Below are 25,001 nucleotides of genomic sequence, written 5' to 3'. Positions count from 1 at the left end.
GTTTATTTAGATCCTAACCAATTTTTCCATTTTAAAAACTAGGAAAGAAGAAAGGAAAAAATATTGAGCTTCATTCTTCAGTAACTAGTTCACATAAAGTCTAATCATTTGTACTCTGTATAGAAAAAGATTATACCCACAAATAAATTCCTACTTCAAAATCTGATGTCATTCAAAGTAATATTCTAACATGGCACTTGAAGTGAATTCTCAGGTTTCACTTCATTTATGTTTTTAAATGCTTATACTCATCACATAAAGATGAAGCAATGTAATAAACATAACTCATTGTTTTTAGGTATAGTTATATATTTAATCATAGGTACAACAGTTGTTTATAGTCAGTTATGCAGGCCACTTGAGAAACATCAAAGCCGTTACTGCAAAGATGAGAGGGACAAAACAAACAATGAAGAAGGAAATATATAAATAGAGTACTTGGTTCAATTATAAAAAGAGACTTGTCTGCCAATCTTTTGGAAATATATGTTATTTAACCTCAGTGCTGTATTTGGCAGTGTTGCCTTTCACTTTGAAATTCTCATCTTTTCCACTTGAGTTTACTAAAAACTGCCGATTTTCCTCCCACCTTCTTGAATGATCCTGTTTACGTGGCTTTGCTGGTTTTCCTTCTTGTGTAAGTAGAGCTATTTCCCAAGAATCTGGTCCTTGTTATCTTCTTTTGTGTGTCATCTCTAGGAAATCCTACCTTCAACTCTGACTTAAGTATCCTTTATATTCTTTTTCTTTTAAAAGATTTTATTTATTCATTCATGAGAGACAGAGAGAGAGAGAGAGAGAGAGAGGCAGAGGGAGAAGCAGGCTCCCAAGGAGCAGGGAGCCCGACGCAGGACTCGATCCCAGGACCCTGGGATCATGACCTGAGCCGAAGGCAGGTGCTTAACCATCTGAGCCACCCAGGCGCCCTCTTTTATATTCTTTAAAATCTAAATGTATGAGCTATGGCCTCATTTCTGAGATCTGCCATTTACTAGCTTTAGATACTGATCACGATGTGACTCTTTAGTTTCTGTGCTTCAGTTTCTTCATCTGTACAGTGAACATGATTGTAGAAATTCTCTCCTCTGAATGTCATCAGGAGTCAACGAGATAAGTATTATATTCACTGGCTCCCAGAACCTGTTCCTCCTCCATTTTTAAATCTTTAGGTTCCTTGTAAATTGGGACAGTTTTTCTGGGCAATGTCAATTCCTTCATCCCATTTTCTTGCCACCCTAGTCATCTGTGCTAGCTCGTAACCTCTCCAGTGCACTGTCATTCCTTCAGGGTAAGCTTGTCCTCTTCAAATGTAGATAGCCTCAGAAGGAAGTTATATGCTAAATGGAAAAGAGCTATCTTTTAAAAATGGGAATTCCATTTTATAATTCTATTTTTCAGCCAAGCACACTGTACACACTTAAAGGCTCAGAAAGCAGTGTTGATTTTTTGGGGGGGTACATTTCTTTATCAGATTCTTTTCGAGATGACAGATACAGTCATACCACTTTCTGACTCAATAATCACTTGACTTGGCTGAGCATTTCAGGCAGTGAAGATCCAGCCGACTTCCCCGTGGAGCAGTTCTGCCTCTCCTGTGTTCAGAGGGCCTCAAGACACCACAGATTCCTGGGAAATGCCACTCCCACATTGATCCAGAGAGTAATATGGGCAGATGCGAAAACTAAGCATTCCATGTGTCTCTGGCAAGACCCTCTCCTTTTCTGTCTCTGTTCCCCTCCCCTCACTGCTGACTCATCCCTGTGTCATTTTCTCACTGTCTAGGAAACACTGAGCAGATTTGAGGGGGTGGAGAGAGGGATGACAAGGGTTGACTGAGGTGTCTTGGGCTTCTTGTGGTGACGAGGGTATACAGACCGGACTAAGTTCTGGGACTATCTCCAGTGGTCTTTCTGGTTGATGGTAGTTGTAAGGCTCTTGGGATCTGGTTATTAGGAACCATCCATCAATATCTCTTGTCCTTTAGCAGGAAATCAATTGAACGTATGTCTTTTATTCAAAATCTGGCTTATGTGGGCTAGTATTTACTTTCTGTTATTATGTGTCCATTAAACTGGAGAGGAGTTCTAATATTACTAGTTTATTCATTGCATGAATGAATAGGGTAATGGTAATGTTTTTGCTGCCTAATATTTATTTATATCTTTGCCAGTTGGACTTTCTGTATTATCCAGTCTCCCATTCTCAGCCCCTCTTCACTGTATCCCATCCTTACTGGCTCAAAAACCAGAGACAACAACACACATGAAAGTTAAACCTACTTGAAATGTCTATTCTTCCCTGGATTCTGTGAGTAACTAATGAGTCTTCAGGCTTATAAGGGCTATTACCTGTCTGTTTGCTGGTAGCAATATAATGTTGAGCTGGAGATTGAACTCTGAATGTCTGAATGTATAAGGCACATTATTGGCATATTGTTGAGTACCAGATAGTGAAGCAAATGGATAATATTTTATTTATGGAATTAAACTAAATTCTTCAATACTCCCTGTTCCCTTGCATCAACATTCTGACTTATGTTTGCATTGTTGTATTTAGAATAGTGGGGTCATTAAATAAAATACATCCACACAGTTGGTTATTGCATCATCATTAAAAATTACATTCTTAAAAAAATCTTTCAGAGCATCAAGGTAATGTTTGATGATAGTTTCAAATTGTTCAAAAATTTTTCATGAACAGGTAGTCCTATAAAAATGTATATGTGTGTTTATGTATGTATTTATATATTTTTTAAATACAGATGGAGTTCAGGTTTAATATATGAGACGTAGATCCTCAAGTCTATGATTGGCTGCCAGAAAAAGAACAGCTTGAAGAAATGACTAGCTTTAAAACAGATGCCTGTAGTCATGCCATAACTGAGAAACCAAGTCCTTGAATGTTTACTTAAATTTGAATTTTTTTCCTGTCCCTAGTAGTTTCAGCCTAGACTCTATAATCGATCATTATCTTCCATGTATAAATCATACATGAATCACATATGAATATATATTTAATGTATTTTTGTTGGTTCTTATATAATTATGTTGGTCCTTCTAACAGCAAATATTACATATTTAGCACTTAGAGTAACATGAAAATCATGGCAAATAAGCAATAAATATTTTATGAATGAATTGAATAACGCTACTTTAAAGTCTTACTGAGATTCCTCAATATTGATTAGTTATTAAATGTGAAGTCAAAAACTATCTAAAAATAGAATGTTCAGATCTTTATGAACTCTATTTTTGGATATCTGAACAATCATATTCTACTTTTTAAAAAATTAGCCTCAGAGTAATTGAGTAATCTTTGATCACTCAGATTGTAGGGTCTTTACTAAGTTTTTAATTAAAAGCTGGTCCAGTGAAGGGAGTGTATACTGCTGGTTCATAACCTGAGTTTGGCACATACGTGTTTTGTTGGGTCTCTAATATTTTTAAAAATGAAGTTAAATGAATTCACAATAGTTGTGCATTTCCTAGTTTCTCACAGTGCCTACATCTGGTTATGGTCTTACACATCATATTTATCTATCATTATCATCAGTACTCACTAATGGCACCATAGCTTGGTTTTGAGGAAATGCTTTGATTTTGGAAGGTTATCTATATCTACCTACCTGTCCATCTAAAATAACACTTTACAACTCTGACTCTAAAATCAGAATCAAAAACAGAAAGGAAATTTGGGTACCATTTTTCAGAATATTCAATAGCAAGCAATATATGGTGTAGGGAGTTAAACAGATCGGGTGAAAATATGCCCAAAATGTCATAATTAGAGACACATAAGATAGGATGGCAGTTAACTTGAAGGAAGATATAAAGAGGTGAGTTTGAAAGAAGCTTCAAATATGATAGTATTCCATTTGTTAATTGAGTCAGTGGTTCCCACGTATTTATTATAAAGTTTTTCTTTATGCCTCACACATATTTCATAGATCATTTTCGTATCTAGGCAGTGTTTGCTGAAAAAGAATAAAAGGAGGAAAAAAAGCACAAAACTATATATAGTTCAAAACTATACAAGAGTAAAGAGTATATAAAAATTACACATACTAAAACCATAAAAAACAAATGTGTAACAACACAAAAATTATAATAGTGGTTGTTCTTGGAGAGTATAGAACATGATAGCGAAAGTCTCTAATAATATTGTCAGTGTTCCATTTAAGTGGACAATGGATGCATGCATGTTAACCTTTTTAAAATTTTTCATTGTGTACATATGTCACAAGTTATTTTTGATGGCTGTTTTTAATTTTTTACCACAATTTTAACCCCCCCAAAATTAAAAAAGACCCCAAACCTTCCAAATAACCCATTTATGCATGTCACACTGACAGATAGTCCCTATTTCTTTTTAATTCCAGTCAAGTGTACTTTCTTTGCCATGCAACGTAAGCTCTGAAATGGACTATTAGAATTACTTTGCACACATACCAACATTACTGGATAAAAGTGTAAAATATCGGGGCGCCTGGGTGGCTCAGTTGTTAAGCGTCTGCCTTCGGCTCAGGTCATGATCCCAGGGTCCTGGGATCGAGCCCCGCATCGGGCTTCCTGCTCAGCCGGGAGCCTGCTTCTCCCTCTCCCACTCCCCCTGCTTGTGTTCCCTCTCTAGCTGTCTCTCTCTGTGTGTCAAATAAATAAATGAAATCTTAAAAAAAAAAAGTGTAAAATATCATCACCCCTTGAATAACAGTTGACCCACCCTGACTCTATCACTTAGACTTTAATTAAAGAAACAGAATCATTAGAAAGTACAGAATCTATATAATAAGGGATTTGTTTTAAGGATTTGGTCTTAGGCAATTACGGGAGCTGGGTAAGTGATCACTGAAAGCCTACTGGAGAATGAAGGATGGAGGACAGGCAGAGGAAAGAAAGATGAATTTAAAAGAAACCAGCTAGAACCCATGAGGACAGAGCAGAACCCCTGTCTGTTCTCATTGTCTCCATCCTAAAAGCTAAGGAAGAAGCCAAAGAAGAATCCAGAGGAAAACGGAGCAGCTGCATGCCTGCCTCCTGTCCCAAGCCAAGCAGTAAGTGATGTGTGTGAGCTACAACAGTACATGTGACCCTGTTCAGCTGTCTGAGCATGCAGAAAGCACCGTAGTTGCTGGTTGGCTTCTGCCCTCCGTATCTCACCCACAGTGTCTCTGGTGCCACATTTTAATGGGAAACATTTAGGGAAGGGGAATTTTGGAAACATAGTTCACCCTAGACAAGTTTATACCTTGTAAAATCAGCACACTGATTCTTCCCTGCAAAAAGGGTTTCCAGTACTGTACCATGGCCTGTAGAAGGGCTCACCACCTGCCCCATCGCTCCACCCACCTTACATGCATTCTCCATCGTCCAGTCAGTCTGGTGCCACGCTCCCACCCCCCCACCCCCCCCACCCCGTTCCTATACACTTCAGCCCTACCTGAGATGATTGTGTCTTTGAACATTATATCCACAATGATGCTTAAATTTAAAAGCTGGGGCTGGTTTTTGTTTATCCTGTAAAATGTTCTACAGATTTTAGTCAATGTGCTTTAAATAATCTAGCTTCCAAATGCATATAGCTTTGTAACCCTAACAAAATTCCTCTGTGATGAAGTGTGTTAACATCTTCACAATTTGTTATGAAATTCAATTACTCATTGCCTGTAGTGCTGACTAGTGACTATGTTAGACTTAAAAAGGTATTTTTTTGCTTTGATGTATTAATTAACATATGCAAAATAAATACACACCTCTTGTAATAGGGATATAATACAAGTCTATAAAAGCAGGAGGGATGAGAAGTGATTATAAAAAAATGAACTTGCCATCCATATAACATGAATGGCATATTTTTTAAACTGTTGGTTATTTTTTATACTAGACTTATATAAATATCAGCCTAGAATGTAGTACACTAGAATAATTAATCACAAATAGAAATGCCTTGAATCCAAAGATAAGCCTTCTCTTTAAGCCTTCTGTTTTTGCTAGAGCTGAGTTAGCTAAAGTCAACACAGTAATTATGTATGATTACCCATAAGTTTGCATCATTGGTTACCAGTGAGATAACAGCTGTGTCTTTGGAGTTGTTCTCTATACACACTGGTGGGAGATCACTTACCCTGATGCCTGTGATTGAACCCGAATCAGATACATTTGTTAATCAAAGAATACTCTTAGTGAGCTCACTGTTCTTGTTGCCCTCTATACAGATATAAAGAAAGAAGGAGAGAGGAAGAGAAGGAGGAATAGGAAGGAAGGAAAGAAAGAAGGAAGACATTATAGGGAAATGAGACCTGTGTAGTCTTATCCATGCAAATAAATATACATATTTGCGTAAAAATAAATGTATATGTGTCTTTCTAAAAGGAAGCCCCTGATTTTCTTCAGGTTCTGTCAAAATTGTGTTAATGTAGTACTTGAGAGGTATTTTAATTAATGCATGTATTTATATATTGTTTATTTAATGGTATTTAAAAGATCAAACACTCAAGAGATCACTTTCTTAGTTTAGAAAAATACATATGAATTATGATGAGAAAATGACGAGAAAAATGATCCTGATTTAGTCAAAGAAAAATGGACGCAAAAAGAATGTCAACTAAGAGTATGCAGTTCTAATCTAAATATAGTTTTAATCCCTGGTGTAATATACATGATTTTAGTTGACATGTTGCTATTTATGGAAACATCTGTTAATATAATTTACATTATATAGAAACTTACACTAAGAGCCTCCAGTCGGTGAAATAGAGGCTTTGTGTGGGTGTATGGGTGAGTGTGCTCTCACAGAAATAAGCACCCACATAAAAGAAGAGATGAGTAGAAACATGACCACAGATCAGTTTCAACACAGGGAGAATGACCCCAGTACAATTCCTAACAACATCCAGTATTCTGTTTGGTTTCATTATTGAATCTCACCCTTAACGTTCAGCAATTTCACTGGAAATTAATATTTAAATAGCCTATTTGTTTTTTTGTTAGTTTTTGTATACATTCTGATATAATTCTTATATCTACACAGAAATACATTCTGATATAATTCTTATATCTACACAGAAAATAAAGGAGGAATACCGCCAATCATTCACTTATGTATTTTGGATATGAGTTTTTCTTGTTTCATTGATTGTAAAGGGGACAAAAGTACTAATCTAGTCAAAAACAGTGTAGTAAGAAGAGGAGCTGACACACATTCATTTTTTTAATTTTTTCATTGTTATGTTAATCACCATATATTACATCATTAGTTTTTGATGTAGTGTTCCATGATTCATTGTTTGTGCATAACACCCAGTGCTCCATGCAGAACGTGCCCTCTTTAATACCCATCACCAGGCTAACCCATCCCCCTACCCTCCTCCCCTCTAGAAACCTCAGTTTGTTTTTCAGAGTCCATCGTCTCTCATGGTTCCTCTCCCCCTCTGACTTAATCCCCTTCATTCTTCCCCTCCTGCTATCTTCTCCTTTTTCTTTTTTCTTAACATATGTTGCATTATTTGTTTCAGAAGTACAGATCTGTGATTCAACAGTCTTGCACAATTCACAGCGCTCACCATAGCACATACCCTCCCAAGTGTCTATCACCCAGCCACCCCATCCCTCCCACCCCCACCACTCCAGCAACAATCACTTTGTTTCCTGAGATTAAGAATTCCTCATATCAGTGAGGTCATATGATACATGTCTTTCTCTGATTGACTTATTTCACTCAGCATAACACCCTCCAGTTCCATCCACGTCATTGCAAATGGCAAGATCTCATTCCTTTTGATGGCTGCATAATATTCCATTGTGTATATATACCACATCTTCTTTATCCATTCATCTGTCGATGGACATCTTGGCTCTTTCCACATTGGCTATTGTGGACATTGCTGCTATAAACATTGGGGTGCACGTACCCCTTCGGATCCCTACATTTGTATCTTTGGGGAAAATACCCAGTAGTGCAATTGCTGGATCGTATGGTAGCTCTATTTTCAACTGTTTGAGGAACCTCCATACTGTTTTCCAGAGGGGTTGCACCTGCTTGCATTCCCACCAACAGTGGAGGAGGGTTCCCCTTTCTCCACATCCCCGCCAACATCTGTCGTTTCCTGACTTGTTAATTTTAGCCATTCTGACTGGTGTGCGGTGGTATCTCACTGAGGTTTTGATTTGGATTTCCCTGATGCCGAGCAATGTTGAGCACTTTTTCATGTGTCTGTTGGCCATTTGGATGTCTTCTTTGGAAAAATGTCTGTTCATGTCTTCTGCCCATTTCTTGATTGGATTATTTGTTCTTTGGGTGTTGAGTTTGATAAGTTCTTTATAGATTTTGGATACTAGCCCTTTATCTGATCTGTCATTTGCAAATATTTTCTCCCATTCTGTCGGTTGTCTTTTGGTTTTGTGGACTGTTTCTTTTGCTGTGCAAAAGCTTTTTATCTTGATGAAATCCCAGTAGTTCATTTTTGCCCTGGCTTCCCTTGCCTTTGGCGATGTGTCTAGGAAGAAGTTGCTGCAGCTGAGGTCGAAGAGGTTGTTGCCTGTGTTCTTTAGGATTTTGATGGACTTCTGTCTCACGTTTAGGTCTTTCAACCATTTGGAGTCTATTTTTGTGTGTGGTGTAAGGAAATGGTCCAGTTTCATTCTTCTGCATGTGGCTGTCCAATTTTCCCAGCACCATTTATTGAAGAGACTGTCTTTATTCCATTGGACATTCTTTCCTGCTTTGTCAAAGATAAGTTGACCATAGAGTTGAGGGTCCATTTCTGGGCTCTCGATTCTGTTCCACTGATCTTTGTGTCTGTTTTTGTGCCAGTACCATACTGTCTTGATGATGACAGCTTTGGAATAGAGCTGGAAGTCCGGAATTGTGATGCTGCCAGCTTAGCTTTTCTTTTTCAATATTCCTCTGGCTATTCGGGGTCTCTTCTGGTTCCATACAAATTTTAGGATTATTTGTTCCATTTCTTTGAAAAAAGTGGATGGTATTTTGATGGGGATTGCTTTGAATGTGTAGATTGCTCTAGGTAGCATTGACATCTTCACAATGTTGGTTCTCCCAATCCATGAGCATGGAACGTTTTTCCATTTCTTTGTGTCTTCTTCAATTTCTTTCATGAGTATTTTATACTTTTCTGAGTACAGATCCTTTGCCTCTTTGGTTAAATTGATTCCTAGGTATCTTATGGTTTTGGGTGCAATTGTAAATGGGATCGACTCCTTGATTTGTCTCTCTTCTGTCTTGTTGTTGGTGTATAGGAATACCACTGATTTCTGTGCGTTGACTTTATATCCTGCCACTTTACTGAATTCCTGTATGACTTCTAGCAGTTCTGGGGTGGAGTCTTTTGGGTTTTCCACATACAGTATCATATCATCTGCAAAGAGTGAGAGTTTGACTTCTTCTTTGCCGATTTGGATGCCTTTGATTTCCTTTTGTTGTCTGATTGCTGTGGCTAGGACTTCTAATACTATGTGGAACAACAGTGGTGAGAGTGGACTTCCCTGCCACGTTCCTGACCTTAAGGGGAAAGCTCTCAGCTTTTCCCCATTGAGAATGATATTAGCTGTAGGTTTTTCATAGATGGCTTTTATGATATTGAGGTATGTACCCTCTATCCCTATCCTCTGAAGAGTTTTGATCAAGAAAGGATGCTGGACTTTGTCAAATGCTTTTTCTGCATCTATTGAGAGGACCATATGATTCTTCTTTCTTTTGTTAATGTATCACGTTGATTGATTTGTGGATGTTGAACCATCCTTGCAGCCCAGGGATAAGTCCCACTTGGTTGTGGTGAATAATCCTTTTAATGTACTGTTGGATCCTATTGGCTACTATTTTGGTGAGAATTTTTGCATCCATGTTCATCAAGGATATTGGTCTGTAGTTCTCCTTTTTGATGGGGTCTTTGTCTGGTTTTGGGATCAAGGTAATGGTGGCCTCATAAAATGAGTTTGGAAGTTTTCCTTCCATTTCTATTTTTTGGAACAGTTTCAGGAGAATAGGTATTAAATCTTCTTTAAATGTCTGATAGAATTCCCCTGGGAAGCCATCTGGCCCCGGGCTTTTGTTTGTTGGGAGATTTTTGATGACTGCTTCAATTTCCTTGATGGCTATAGGTCTGTTCACGTTTTCTATGTCTTCCTGGTTCAATTTTGGTAGTTGATACATCTCTAGGAATGCACCCATTTCTTCCAGGTTATCTAATTTGCTGGCATACAGTTGCTCATCATATGTTCTTATAATTGTTTGTATTTCTTTGGTGTTGGTTGTGATCTCTCCTCTTTCATTCAAGATTTTGTTGATTTGGGTCATTTCTCTCTTCTTTTGGATAAGTCTGGCCAGGGGTTTGTCAATCTTGTTAATTCTTTCAAAGAACCAGCTCCTAGTTTCGTTGATCTGTTCTACTGTTCTTTTGGTTTCTAGTTCATTGATTTCTGCTCTGATCTTTATTATTTCTCTTCTCCTGCTGGGTTTAGGCTTTATTGGCTGTTCTTTCTCCAGCTCCTTTAGGTGTAGGGTTAGGTTGTGTATTTGAGACCTTTCTTGTTTCTTGAGTAAGGCTTCTATTGCTATATACTTTCCTCTCAGGACTGCCTTTGCTGTTTCCCAATGATTTTGAACAGTTGTGTTTTCATTTTCATTGGTGTCCATGAATTTTTTTAATTCTTCGTTAATTTCCTGGTTGACCCATTCATTCTTTAGTAGGATGCTCTTTAGCCCCCATGTATTTGAGTTCTTTCCGACTTTCCTCTTGTGATTGAGTTCTAGTTTCAAAGCATTGTGGTCTGAAAATATGCAGGGAATAATCCCAGTCTTTTGGTACTGGTTGAGACCTGATTTGTGACCTAGGATGTGATCAATTCTGGAGAATGTTCCATGGGTCCTAGAGAAGAATGTGTATTCCGTTGCTTTGGCATGGAATGTTCTGAATATGTCTGTGAAGTCCATTTGGTCCAGTGTGTCATTTAAAGTCTTTATTTCCTTGTTGATCTTTTGCTTAGATGATCTGTCCATTTCAGTCAGGGGGGTGTTAAAGTCCCCCACTATTATTGTATTGTTTTCAATGTGTTCTTTGCTTTTGTTATTAATTGGCTTATATAATTGGCTGCTCCCATGTTCGGGGCATAGATATTTACAATTGTTAGATCTTCTTGTTGGATAGACCCTTTAGGTAGGATATAGTGTCCTTCCTCCTCTCTTATTACAGTCTTTGGTTTAAAATCTAATTTGTCTGATATAAGGATTGCCACCCCAGCTTTCTTTTGGTGTCCATTAGCATGGTAAATGGTTTTCCACCCCTCACTTTCAATGTGGGGGTGTCTTTGGGTCTAAAATGAGTCTCCTGCAGACAGCATATTGATGGGTCTTGTTTTTTAATCCAATCTGATAGCCTGTGTCTTTTGATTGGGTCATTTAGCCCATTTACAATCAGGGTAACTATTGAAAGGTATGAATTTAGTGCCATTGTATTGCCTGTAAGGTGACTGTTACTGTATATTGTCTGTGTTCCTTTCGGATCTATGCTGCTTTTAGGCTCTTTCTTTGCTTAGAGGACCCCTTTCAATATTTCTTGGAGGGCTGGTTTCGTGTTTGCAAATTCCTTTAGTTTTTGTTTGTCCTGGAAGCTTTTTATCTCTCCTATTTTCAATGACAGCCCAGCTGGATATAGTATTCTTGGCTGCATATTTTTCTCGTTTAGTGCTCTGAAGATATCTTGCCAGTCCTTTCTGGCCTGCCAGGTCTCTGTGGATAGGTCTGTTGCCAATCTAATATTTCTACCATTGTAGGTTACATATCTCTTCTCCCGAGCTGCTTTCAGGATTTTCTCTTTGTCTCTGAGACTCGTAAGTTTTACTATTAAATGTCAGGGTGTTGACCTATTATTATTGATTTTGAGAGGGGTTCTCTGTGCCTCCTGGATTTTGATGCCTGTTTCCTTCCTCACATTAGGGAAGTTCTCTGCTATTATTTACTCCAATATACCTTCTGCCCCTCTCTCTCTTTCTTCTTCTTCTGGGATCCCAATTATTCTAATGTTGTTCATCTTATCATATCGCTTATCTCTCGAATTCTGCCCTCGTGATCCTGTAGTTGTTTATCTCTCTTTTTCTCAGCCTCTTTATATTCCATCATTTGGTCTTCTATATCACTGATTCTCTCTTCTGCCTCATTTATCCTAGCAGTTAGTGCCCCCATTTTTGATTGCACCTCATCAATAGCCTTTTTGATTTCGACTTGGTTAGATTTTAGTTCTTTTATTTCTCCAGAAAGGGTTTCTCTAATAACTTCCACGCTTTTTTCAAGCCCAGCTAGTATCTTTAAAGTCATGATTCTGAACTCTAGGTCCGACATCGTACTAATGTCTGTATTGAGTAGGTCCCTGGCTGACGGTACTACCTCTTGTTCTTTTTGCTGAGGTGATTTTTTTCGTCTTGTCATTTTGTCCAGAGGAGAATAGATGAATGAGAGAACAAAATGCTAACAGGTTAACAATGTCCCCAGCAAATATACTGTATACAAATCAGAAAAGACCTGAAACCAGGGGAAAAGAAAGGGAAAGAAAGAAAAAAGAGAAAAAAAAAAAAAAGATAAAAACAAAAACAGAACAATACAAAAAAAGCAGAATATGATCAAATATGATCAGGCTAGTGCATAGATCAGTGCCACACACTAGATTTTGGGCATATTTTGGTCTGTTAGAAGAAAGTGCCTCCTAAAATTTTAAAGGAAGAAAGACATATATGTACAAAATAAGGGTTGATACAATGAAGGGATGGAAGATGACTGTAAAGTTGAAAATTATAAAAGATTTTATAAAAGGAATTGATAAGTTGTTGAAAAAAGAAGATTTAAAAAAAAAAGAAAAGAAAAAAGGGCGAGAATGTGATCAGGCAGGAGACTAGAACAAAGCCATACACTAGTGATTTAGGGTATATTTTGATCTGTTAGAAGAAACTGTATCTCAAAATTTTAAAGAGAGAACAACTTATATATATGGTATGCCAAAAATAAGGGTAACTACTATGAAGGGATAAAATATGACTAAAAATGAAAAATAAAAAATGTTTTTTTTAAAAAAGGGATTGATAAGATGTTGATTGAAAAAGGGAAAAAAAAATTAAAAAAAAACAGTTAAAAAAATTAACTTTGATGAACTAATGAATCATGGTAAAAAAAAAAGCCATGAATTCTATGTGCAGTATTCCCCTGGCACTGGAGTTCTCCCGTCCTCCTTGATCGGTAAACTTGGTCTTGGCTTGCTGGCTGTTCATGCCGATCTTCTGGGGGAGGGGCCTGTTGCTGTGGTTCCCAAATGTCTTTGCCGGAGGCTGAATTGCCCCGCCCTTGTCGGTCCGGGCTAAGCAAGGTGCTCGGGTTTGCTCTCAGGATATTTTGTTCCCTGCAAGCTCTGGTACAGCTTTGGAGGACCAGGGCGAAAATGGTGGTCTTCCAATCTCCACCCGGAGGAGCTGAGAACTCGGGCCCCCGCTCTTCAGTGCGCCCCCAGAGAAAAGCAGTCACTCCCGTCTCCCCAGTCTCCGGCCGCACTCCGTGCTCACCCGGCCTGTGACAGAGCGTTTCTATCTCTGGCTCCCGACCCCGTGTGGAGTCTCCAAACCCAGCAGATCCCTGCGGTGCGCTCCCGCACCACTCCTCCCAGGGGAGGGAGGGAAGTTTCCCCGGATCTGCCGCTTGTTGGGTCCCTGCTGGAGGAGCAGTGACCCGACTGTGTGGCACTGATCACAGTTTATGGCAACCCCGAGTTGAGAGCCCGCGCCTCGGCTCCGTCTCTGCAGCCGGCTTCCCCACTCCGATACCTAGGAGCTCTGCCGCACTCAGGCACCCCCGGTCTTTCTGTGACCCCAAGGGTCCTGAGACCACACTGTCCCACGAGGGTTCCACCCCCCGCTTAGCCACTGGAGCGACGTCCCTCAGCGGAGCCAACTTCTCAAAGTTCGATTTTGTGCTCCACGGCTCTAGCACTTGCCAGAAGTGGCCAATGGAGGCCCCCTCCCCCGCCGTCTATCCTCCCGAATATCGCCTCGGATTCACTTCTCCGCACGTCCTACCTTCCAGTAAGTGGTCGCTTCTCTGTTCAGAGAGTTGTTGCTACTCTTGTCTTAGGTCTCCTGTTGAGTTCGTAGGTGTTCAGAATGGTTTGATCCCTATTCAGCTGAATTCCTGAGACCAGACGAAATCCAGGTCTCCTACTCCTCCGCCATCTTGCTCCGCCTCCCGACACACATTCATTTTTAGGAGGAACAGAATAAGGATAGAAATACCACAAATACCTCATTGCATATACTTGTGAAGTGCAGTCCCATGAATGATCAGAGATTTCTAATATCTTGATTTTATAGCATAGGAACTGATTGTGTAATCTGAAAAGAAAGAGTGCACCAACTGTGAATTCAGTCCTTTTCCCTTTAGAGATAACAGAAGGAAATAAATTTAGAAATTTAAACAAAAAAATCTGATTTTAAGAATGTCCACTTGAATTGTAAGAGTATATGGGCCCAGGGCACCTGGGTGGCTCAGTCGGTTGGGCGTCTGCCTTTGGCTTGGGTCATGATCCTGGGGGTCCTGGGATTGAGCCCTACAACAGACTCCTGGCTCAGTGGGGAGCCTGCTTCTCCCTTTCCCTCCTCTGCTACCACCCCTTCATGTGCTCTCTCTCACTATTTCTTTCTCTCTTAAATAAATAAGTAAAATCTTCAAAGCATCATCTTAAAAATAAAAAAAAAGTGTATGGGCCTCAGATAAATGGAACACCTTTATCCAAGACTATAGGTGAGACTGATACCAGTGAGAGGTTGCAGGTAACATTGCCCTCCAATTTTTGGACCTGTTGGTAAGTAAATAGTGATTTCTAAGCAGATCATCAGTGTAATTATTTTTTAGCTGAAAAAATAACATTCTGAGTTATAAACAGATAAACAGACCAACAGAAACCTGTGTAAAATGTTTATTGTTGACTCAAAGACTTAATAGTAGGCTGGAAACCCCAAGGTGTTTGAGTATCAATTCCATTGATCGCTTGGTTTTCCTTTACAGAATTTTGAGTAGGGGGCGCGTAATCTCTGCTTACATACTCTTATTGGTGGAAACTCTCTGAGCTTCCACATTCGTCTGGTTGGTCTTTTAATGAAAAATTCATGCTAAAATGTGGTGAAGACTTCTCAGATACAACTATGAATGCTCCTGCAGGCTTCGCTGCCATCCATTCTCTACCATTTTAAGTCTAACGGCCACCTTTCAACCTGCTGCAGGTCTTACTATCGTGCTTCCGAAATGATACTTAGAAAAATAAATAGGCAGGCCTGAAGTTCGGAGATTTTCCTTAATGGTATTGTTGCTATAGTTACAGCTGAAATGTTATGTAAAGCAAATTGCTTATTGATGGAAAAATGCCAAGTAGCACAGCAACATCCCTCTTCTGGGTTTTTATTGCCTTCATTTCCTACTTTGCTCTTAAGATTAATGGATTTGTGAAGCATTGCTTTGAACAAGCCCTGATGATATGATGTTAAAATAAATGCATTCTTTAACATGCACCAGCTGACAATTGAATACATTGTAGTATGCTGTGATCGACATGGAGTTATTTTTTATACACTGTTTATCAGAATTTTCCCCTACTTGGAGATGAATTTGGTATCCTGGTTATTAATGTGAAAGCCCTGGATTAAAAGGTGATTGGACTAATAGAGTCTTCTGAATTTTTTTGATACATTTAATAATAATATAGATAAAAACTTTTATGTTTACTATCAGGAGATATTTATAGGCTACTGAAAATAAAACATAATTTAAGAACCTAGTGAAACCAATGGAAATGGTCTGAAAGCATCCATAATGATGACTTGTATGTTTAAAAATAAGCCTCCATAAGCATCTGTATTTTTCAATGTATTTTCTATGTAGTAAACTCAATAATGTAACAGCAATGGCTTTAGTTTATGTAAGTATATATTACATAATCATATATATAAAATATATTTATTTTCTAATTGTCTTACTGTCCTTTTTCAAGATTTCTTTAGAGAGAGTGAGAGAGGGAACAAGTTGGGGGGAGGGACAGAGGGAGAGAATCTTCAAGCAGACTCCCCGCTGAGTGCGGAAGTGGCCCTCGGGGCTTGATCTCACAAACCATGGGGTCGTGACCTGAGCCTAGAGCAAGAGTCGAAGACTCAGCCAATTGAGCCACCCAGGCACCCCTGTCTCACTCTTCATTTTCAAAGATAAAGCTGTAACTCTTTTGATGTTTAACCTTAAGGCAAACTATGAATAGTCATGTGTTTTGCAATTTACAGAAAGAGTTAATGCTATATGTGGTAAAATCCTTTCAGGTGGTAAAAATCATATATGGGCAGTGATAATTTATGCATTGAATTATTGTATAATTTAGGCATCTTGCTTATTGTTATCTCCAGATTGTTACTGGACTAGAAACATTATGAGTATTTAATGGTATGGCTGTTGAAGAACAAAGAGTGAAGATAATGGTTTTTTTGGACCTAGAAATGTAATGCTTCTTAATTAAATCCCTGAATACAGGGATACAAAATTCCTTGGGATTATTTTTGGTAAAGAATGCAAAAAATAATTGTGAACTACAGATTTTTTTACATCTTATGTGTTGTAGAGTATTTCCTAAATTGTGACTTGTGAAGCCAGTTTTTCTAGTAATCGTGTTTGTATTTAATGGTGATATGATAATGACGATAACCTATATTATCCAAAATGAACTTTCATTTGAAAATTCATTATCACTCATTTTACTCATTATTAAAATTCAATCAATTTTGCTTTTCTCATTTCTACTTTTGATTTTACCCTAGCCTCTGCCTTTTCGTATGCCCTCTCTTAATAAAATTTAAATTTGCATATTTAAAGAAATATACAAATTTTGGTGTTACTATACTTTTCTCCCTTTTTTAATTCCTTCTTGATATTATAACTTCCTCTGCTTGCTGAATTTGTTGGCATTCTAATTTTGGTTCTAGGGCTGCAGAAAGAAGAGACACATGTATGAGACTTCCAATTCAGCATTTCTAATTGGTGAAAAAATTATCTTTTGGGAATCATAAATTATCTAATTCCTTATGTTCTAAACAGATTCATTAGCCAATCCCATTAAAACCATTATATCCTTGGGGCACCTGGGTGGCTCAGTCATTAAGCTTCTGCCTTCAGCTCAGGTCATGGTCCCAGGGTCCTGGGATCAAACCCCGCATTGGGCTCCCTGCTGGGCGGAGAGCCTGCTTCTCCCTCTCCCACTCCCCCTGCTTGTGTTCCCTCTCTCACTGTGTCTCCCTCTGTCAAATAAATAAATAAAATCCTAAAAAAAAACCCACAAAAACATTATATCCTTTCCATTTCCCTTATATGTATATATATATTTTTACTGCATATTTATTTTAACCCATATCTTATTCCTTGCCCAATGGTATATGTACTCCATAAATATAGGTAGAATAAATATATACAGAGTAGATACATAAGTGAAGTACGTTGTCATAATTATTTGACATGATAGTAACATCAGGTTCCAAATGAATTTTGGTGACAATTAGTCAAAGTGTAAAGTCAAAAGAATTAGGCTTGTCTTAATAATCTTATTTCAAATGCAAATCACTCATGCAGCTGAGAGACCAAGTATAAAAATACCAGGTTTAACTGCATACGGGTGGAAACTTAAGCAAACACAAGTTTGATCTAGCCAGCGAGGCTCTCAGGATAAGATTCTTTTTCTTTTAGACTGACATTATTGCCTTCCCTCTGCCTTGCAGACCATACTAGCATGAGTTATCACTGCTTGTAGGTTTGTCAGACGTTACTTCAAATTGGGAAAAATGAAGTGTTTTAGGTGACACTATAGGTTAAATAGATGATACCTTTTATCCCCTTAACCTTCAAATATGTGAAAATAATGAGTATATTACTTTGAAATGGTCACTTTATTATCTCAACACATTTGCATTTTAACGAGAGCTGTCTACCATTGTGGTATCATATGCTATAAGTAGCAAGAGATGATAACTTTGCAAGAATAATTTGTTCCGAAAACTCAGATAAAAGAATCACACTATTATTTTGATAAAAATTTGCAATGTAATGATACCTGTGTTCCTGGTATATGAAAAACTTCCTAACTTCTTTACATTAGGATATGACCTGCCAGGAATGCTTAACACACACCTGCATTTGGTTTTTACAATCCATGTGACAAGACGGCAGTGATGCAGGTATTTGTGTCGCGTTTGTTTTTAAAAGATGTCAGGTTCTGAATAAAAATATCTTCAGATGTGGCTCAACTGAGTAATGGTTTTTAAAACCACAGCATGGATAAAGATTGATTTTCTTGGAAAATTGATTTTCTTGTGGAAGTGTCTCCTCCAGGGACTATTCAGTGCCAGGGTTGGAGAGAGCTTTTCATATTTGACGTAAGGGATCAAGTCAGTTTCTTTCCTAAGATTTTTCTATAAAGTTCTGGTGTAAAGAAGCCACCATTCAATACTTTAGAGTTGCCGAAACCTGAATTAAGAAGAGAATTGGTATTGGATAATTGTACACACAAAAAGCAAATGAACCCGTAACGCATACTGATGTTTTATAGACAACAATTGACACAAATTAAATAATGGACTTTTGTCTTTACTCTTTAGATAAGTAAATAAGAATTTATAATGGCTTACAGATTGCAAAACAGTCATTTTTTTTTTAAGATTTTATTTATTTGAGAGAGAATGAGAGAAAGAGTACGAGTTGGGGGGGAGGGGCAGAGAGAGAGGGATGAGTAGGCTCCCCGCTTAGCAGGGACCCCAACGTGGGGCTCAATCCCAGGACTCCAGGGTCATGACCTGAGCCGAAGGCAGACACTTAATTTGCTGAAGTACCCAGGCGCTCCTCAGTCATTATTATTAAGCAACATTTTTTATATCTCTAAAGAAATTAGAAGCTGAAATAAGAAATGAAACTTAGATCCCTAATAATATTCTAGAACAATAAGTGATTTTAAGTCATGTAACTAGAAAGAGTGATGCAGTATGAAAAGCAGTTTGAAATTGAACTCAGAAAACAGTGCAACATATGAATGCAATACTATTTGTATGACTCCCCAACCTTGGACTTTACAGAATAGGTATTTATTAAATGTAACGATTAGGAGCTACATGTATAATCTTTAATTCTTACATTATAATGTTTATAAGGTAAGAAAAAGCACAGCATATATCAATAAGGGAAGAATTCTGCAATATTATTATTCTAACATAATCAATCTCCCATGCCATCATGTGTATGTGTTATGAGAGGGGGGTTTTCAGAATTTAGCTTGCAAAAGAATCAACCAAGAATTAACCAGTTTATTTACTCCTTCTCCTTCCCCAGGATCCTGCTAAAACAGTTTTAGGAATTCCTAGGAATTTGCATATCCTATGATCCCCCTCAGTCGATTGGTGCAAGTGGCCCATGGATTACAGTGAGGAGCAGAAATATAAGGAACTGTTCTAGTCAGTGATTCAAAAAACTCTAGGGGAAAGATACCAAACAATTTGAGCCAATGATTGTTTCTTGCTCAATTGCATGAGAAATGTGAATATTATTAAGAATGAAATTATTTATCAGTCCTAAAGCAGATAGAGAATTATGCACAATACTCTGGTAAATAGAACTACGTTTGACCCACATCAAGAGATAAAAGATGATATGCTAAATCCTAAAAGAACTTTTGGTTAATTGTAGTTAATAGAAAATGACCATAAAATTTAATAGTTTTGTGTAACTATATGAAATACCAGTTTTGAAGCCACCAAACTCAAAAATATTCTGTTTGGAACAAATGCAGATTCTTCACCAAAAAAGTGAATATTTCCTTGGCTCCATCTTTAATGCTACATTTTTTTCCTTCCTCATGGTGAGGTGAGTGAATTGCCAATCTCTAGGGATTCCTCATATTTTTAGATAATAAAGAGTCTTTTTGCAGCCTTCCTTAGAAGTCACTATTTCATTGATTTGGAAAACTAAAAAGCAACTTGAAGTCACCAGATGTTAATCTTAGTATATGCACCAAAACAGATTCACCAAAACAGATGCATTATAATATAGTTAATATGCTCATTGCTATTTTCTTTGCAGATTCAAGAATGGCTTTGTTTAAATTGCCAGACTCAGAGAGCAATATCAGGACAGCTTGGAGATATGGGCAAAATGCCACCTACACCTTCAGGACCCAAAGCCTCTCCTATGCCTGTCCCTCCAGAACAACCATCTCAGAAAACAGAAATGCCTACCCAAGTAAAAATGAAAAAGAAGGAACAAGAAGTAAAAACAGAAGCTGAGCAAGTCATCCCAGAAAAAGTGAAAGAAATACCATCAGTTGAAAAGATTGTCCCAAAGGTGACCACAGATCACAAACAGGAGACTCAACTAGAGGAAGACAAAACTTCAGCCCCTCAAGAAAAAAAGCCAGCCCCTGAAGACAAAAAGCCTCTCCCAGAAGAAAAAAAGCCACCTCTTGAAGAAAAAAAACCAACTTCTGAAGACAAAAAGCCAGCCCCTGAAGACAAAAAGTTACCTCCAGCAACAAAACCATCAGCTCTAGAGGAGGAACAGAAACAAGACTTACTTAAAACTCAAGTACCAACCACTGAAGAAAAGCCGGAAGGCAGAGTGGCTCCACAGGTGGTACAGGATAAGCAACCACAGACCAAGATGGAGGATGAACCCTCTGGCCTGCCTCCAAGTTTGCCCAAGGAAGATGATGAGGCGACTCAAAACATGAAAGGACAGCAACAAGCAGCGCGCACAGCAAAGCCTGAACCTGGGAGAGAAAAAACAGTAAGTTATGTTTTCCTGTCTTCGCATAGTCTTCTGTATATGAAATTTGCTAATTTTTACCTAAGTACACAGAGTGCTTAGTGGTAATTATGTAAGTGCAAGCCTTCAGTTAAAGGCACTTTCAGAAAAGTCTAACAATTGCTGAAATGAACAACTTTGGCTTTCTCACCGCTTGGTCTAACTTAAGGCAGAGATATCAAATTTGTTTTCCTAGCTTTTATGCATATTGGATAATTTACCGAAATTCTGTAGGATGATTAGAAGAGTTTCTTACAGGTTAAGTTTCTTCTTCTCTCCACTGTGAACATAAAATCAGCACCCACCTTTAATATAAAATAATATGTATCTTTATTTAAGTTTCTGTTCACTTAGTTACTTGGTTAAGCAAGTCAACAAATTTCTTTTTGCTTAAAAGCCTTTTAAGGTGCCATCAGCCATAAAATGATTGTGATTGCAAAAAAAAAAAAAAGGGTGGCTGAAATTCAGGACAAAAGTCATTTTTACAGAAGTTAATTTTAGTATTTAACATGATTTTAATATAATGCACTCTATTTGGGGTTTGTTTAATATGTTTAATATTGAAGGATTATTTATAATCTAAGCATAATTTGGAATAATATATATTCTCTTTCTTTAGTGGCAACTTTTAAGTGTATCCATCTTAACCTCTATCTGCACAAGAGATAATGTCATTTTTAGAAGAACTCTGATTGTTTTAGAGCTACACAAGATCTTACTTCATATCTGGTTGAATAATTTTAATTCACAGATAATAGCAATGACTCGAAGGAAAAAGAAATGATTTATTAATATTAAAAGTTAATGTTAGAACTCTAATTAGAATCTGTAGTCCATTTTTTTGGTGTTTACAGTTTTAACACGTGGTTACTAACCCATCTTTGATACATGATTCATCAGTCATTAAGTAAATTCTGGTCTTCCTTCATTATGTAAATGAGTATATCAGAGTCAGAGCAGGTGCCGGTATATTCTTCATTCTAATGGCTGGATCTGGTAACTTCACCACCACCGATTGCTTCTCCTAGCTAACCACTTTGCAGAACCTGATGCCTATGACCATTTCTTTGTTTGTGAAGCTGTCCTTGGCTTTCATGACCCTTCCCTTTTTGTTCTCTTTTTGTCTTTCTGATCATGCTTTATGAGTTCTACTTTGACTCCGTGTATTGCTTTCTTTCCTAATCTCTATGTGATGAGTTTTTCTTTGTGTTTTGCTTTGGTTTTGGTTTTGTTTTGAGTTTTGTCTTCTTTGTTCTTAGGGGAGCCACATGAGCAATTCTTCAATCTACCTGTGCACCTCTGGCCCTCTTTTGAGTATCAGATATGTGTTTTCAGATACCCAGTACGAGGTCTTCAAAGCCTCGCTGTAAACTGGAATTCAATTGTTGGAATCTTATCTCCTCTATAGAAGCAGTTTCTGCCTCTGACTCTTGTCTCTGGTAATGGCAATACCATTCATCTGTCTCTAGTCTCCCAGTCACTACCCTTCTGAGTAATCTCTGGTTTCTTCTTACCAGCCACGCTTTATTCTCTACATCCAATTTCTCACATTCCTGTCTGTTGACTCCTATTCCTGAGGGCCCTCCTAATGATGGCCTTCATGACCTCTCACTGATGATTTGAGCAATCTAATAACGTCACTGCGCCTGCTCCCTGCTCTTTCTCCCTCCGTCCATATATATGGTTGTCTGATCTTTTTTTTTTTTGCTTACTTACGTGTGGCAGTTTTATTGTATTACAGTGACCCCAATCAACAGAAGACAAATACTCATTTTATTTTTTCAATTTTTAACAAAAGTAACATTTTTATTACAAAGGAATATTCCTTTTTTATTTATTTATTTAAATTGAAGTAGCCAACATCTAGTACATCATTAGTTTCATATGTAGTGTTCAGTAATTCATCAGTTGTGTATAACACCCAGTGTTCATCCCATCATCATGTGCCTTCCTTAATTCCCATTCCCCAATTTCCCCATCCCCCCACCCCCCTGCCCTCCAGTGACCTCAGTTTGTTTCCTAGAGTTAACAGAATTATTTTCCAAAGTTCACATAATTTAACTCTATCACTCAGATACTTCTAATAATTCTCCATTGCTTGTTAAAGAATCTAAACAAGAAATATCTGAATATTTTGTCAATGTACTTTTAATTTTATTTTACACCTTTATCACTTTTTTTAATTTTTTTATTGTTTATCACTTTATTTTTATCATGTCTTTTTATCACTACTTTTTCTTTTATTTTACAACCTCGATATGTATATACTTATTTCTGAATTAAATGTAAACACTGATGTACTAATATATTATTAACAATATAAAACATTCACAAAAACAAAGTAAATCAGTGAAATAAACTAAAATTATTATTTTATTTAATATAGATTTGATCACATTAAAATATGATTAATAATAGTATTTTAGAGAGAGCATTGATTGTGCTTCAATATTTTTGAAAATCTTGGTCGGAAATTTTACAATAGTGTTATTTGAATTTCAGCTTCTAAGTTAAGCTTATTTTGGTATTTTGATGTTTAGTTTTAATGACCATCCATAACAAGAAAGATAACCCACAAGGATATATCAGAATTAGAAGGGCTGGATCAGAGTTTGAACTTGCCAAATCTTGCTACCCGTTCTCCTAGTTTGAAATTGAAAATAAATTTTTTAATAGTGAAAATTCCACAAACAAATGTTAATCTTCCCTGATACCAATAATTTGTTCTTGCTATCTGTCAGAAAATGAGGAAATTAAAATATATATACATGTATATATATGAAACAGATTAAAATATTCTCTTTAAAATTTGTTAAAGGAGCAGGTATGACAGCTTTTAAAAATGACGTGTCATTTTATATAGCATAATCACATGATTTCCAAATTTCTGTTTCAGAGGGCTGTTTTCACATGATAATTCTCTTAAAGAGAATTAATTTTTATTTTGTTTGAGTTTTTTTATTTTTATATTTTTATGGGTTTTTTTTTCTAAATACTTAATAAGTTGCATATTGCTGATAACCAGGGTTTACTTCCTCCCATCTACCTTTTCTCCCCCCATCATCCCATTTACTTTATACCATCTAGTAACCACTTGTCATCACCAAAAAGTTGAACAATTTGGCATTCTTCGACTTCCGTCAAAAAAGAATTAAATCTTCAGATTCTACAACTTTTTAAATTAATTTCGCATTACATAATCAGTAAACCTCTGTAGTTAAATTCATAGTTATTCTCTATCTCAATACAAAATATTAAGGATTTTTTTCAAAATATAAAGGTCTCATCTCTATACAACATACACCACATCTGTAAAATCCTGAGTCACTCTGTCCAATTCTGATCTACTTGTCACAGATGTAGTAAATGAACTTCACAGGTACTGCCATCTCTGTAATCTTACCCTTTTTAAAAGAATAATTCCAATCAAAAAAGCCAACTCTTCAGTAGCTAATTACAGATTTTTCATTTAAAAAATATGTAGACCTTAAACAAATTCAATATTGAGGCTTACTTCATTCATTGGTACATTTTTCCTTCGTGGGAAGTCCTTTAAGTATTACTGAAACAGAAATAGTGAGTATTATAAACTGAACATATTAGAAATATCTACACTTTGATTCTGTTATTACCAAAACTTTTGCTACTCACTTTTGTTATAATTTCTCCCAAACCTTCCAGTTATTTATTTACTCTTTCCAATAATATTTGCTGACAAAGAAACAGAGTTTGATTTGTCCCCGTATCATTTTGTACATATTAGTTCATCCATTTTTCCATGGTGGTTAAATCAAGTTTCTCCAAATGATGTGTGACTTTTTTTGTCTTTTATCATTAAATAAGAAAAATCAAAAGAAGGTTCTAAGTGTTTATTATTCATTTTATTGAAAGTTGGTAAAGTACTGGAATATTTATTTGTAGAAAATTTTAGAAGTTTGTGACAGTGTCATAATATCACTTGCTGTGGTGCTAAAGCATGTTGTGTTTAGGCAGGGTTTGCTATTGGCAATACTGGACATCAATTCAGATGTCAAATAGGTTTCCTGATAATGGTAGACGTTTTTGGCCAGCTGTCAGATCTGGTTTAATTTGGTCACCATTGCCTTTATCTTGTAATGTTGCTGATGAAAAGCTTGTAATGATAT

General features: G+C 37.1%; 1 protein-coding gene across 4 annotated transcripts in view; it reads left to right on the top strand.

The window, feature by feature from the left end:
- The window catches only part of PCLO (piccolo presynaptic cytomatrix protein), a 391,986-nt gene that overhangs the window by 169,278 nt on the left and 197,707 nt on the right, over nucleotides 1–25,001 (top strand). For all 4 annotated transcript variants that reach the window (XM_035723252.1, XM_035723251.1, XM_035723250.1 and 1 more), the window contains exon 4: nucleotides 20,137–20,838. In XM_035723252.1, the coding sequence (XP_035579145.1) occupies nucleotides 20,137–20,838 (702 nt within the window). The remainder of the gene's footprint in view (nucleotides 1–20,136; nucleotides 20,839–25,001) is intronic.

This window comes from Zalophus californianus, chromosome 12 (genome assembly GCF_009762305.2).
Source record: "Zalophus californianus isolate mZalCal1 chromosome 12, mZalCal1.pri.v2, whole genome shotgun sequence".
Taxonomy (NCBI): Eukaryota; Metazoa; Chordata; class Mammalia; order Carnivora; family Otariidae; genus Zalophus; species Zalophus californianus.
This window is presented reverse-complemented; position numbering and strand designations above follow the sequence as displayed.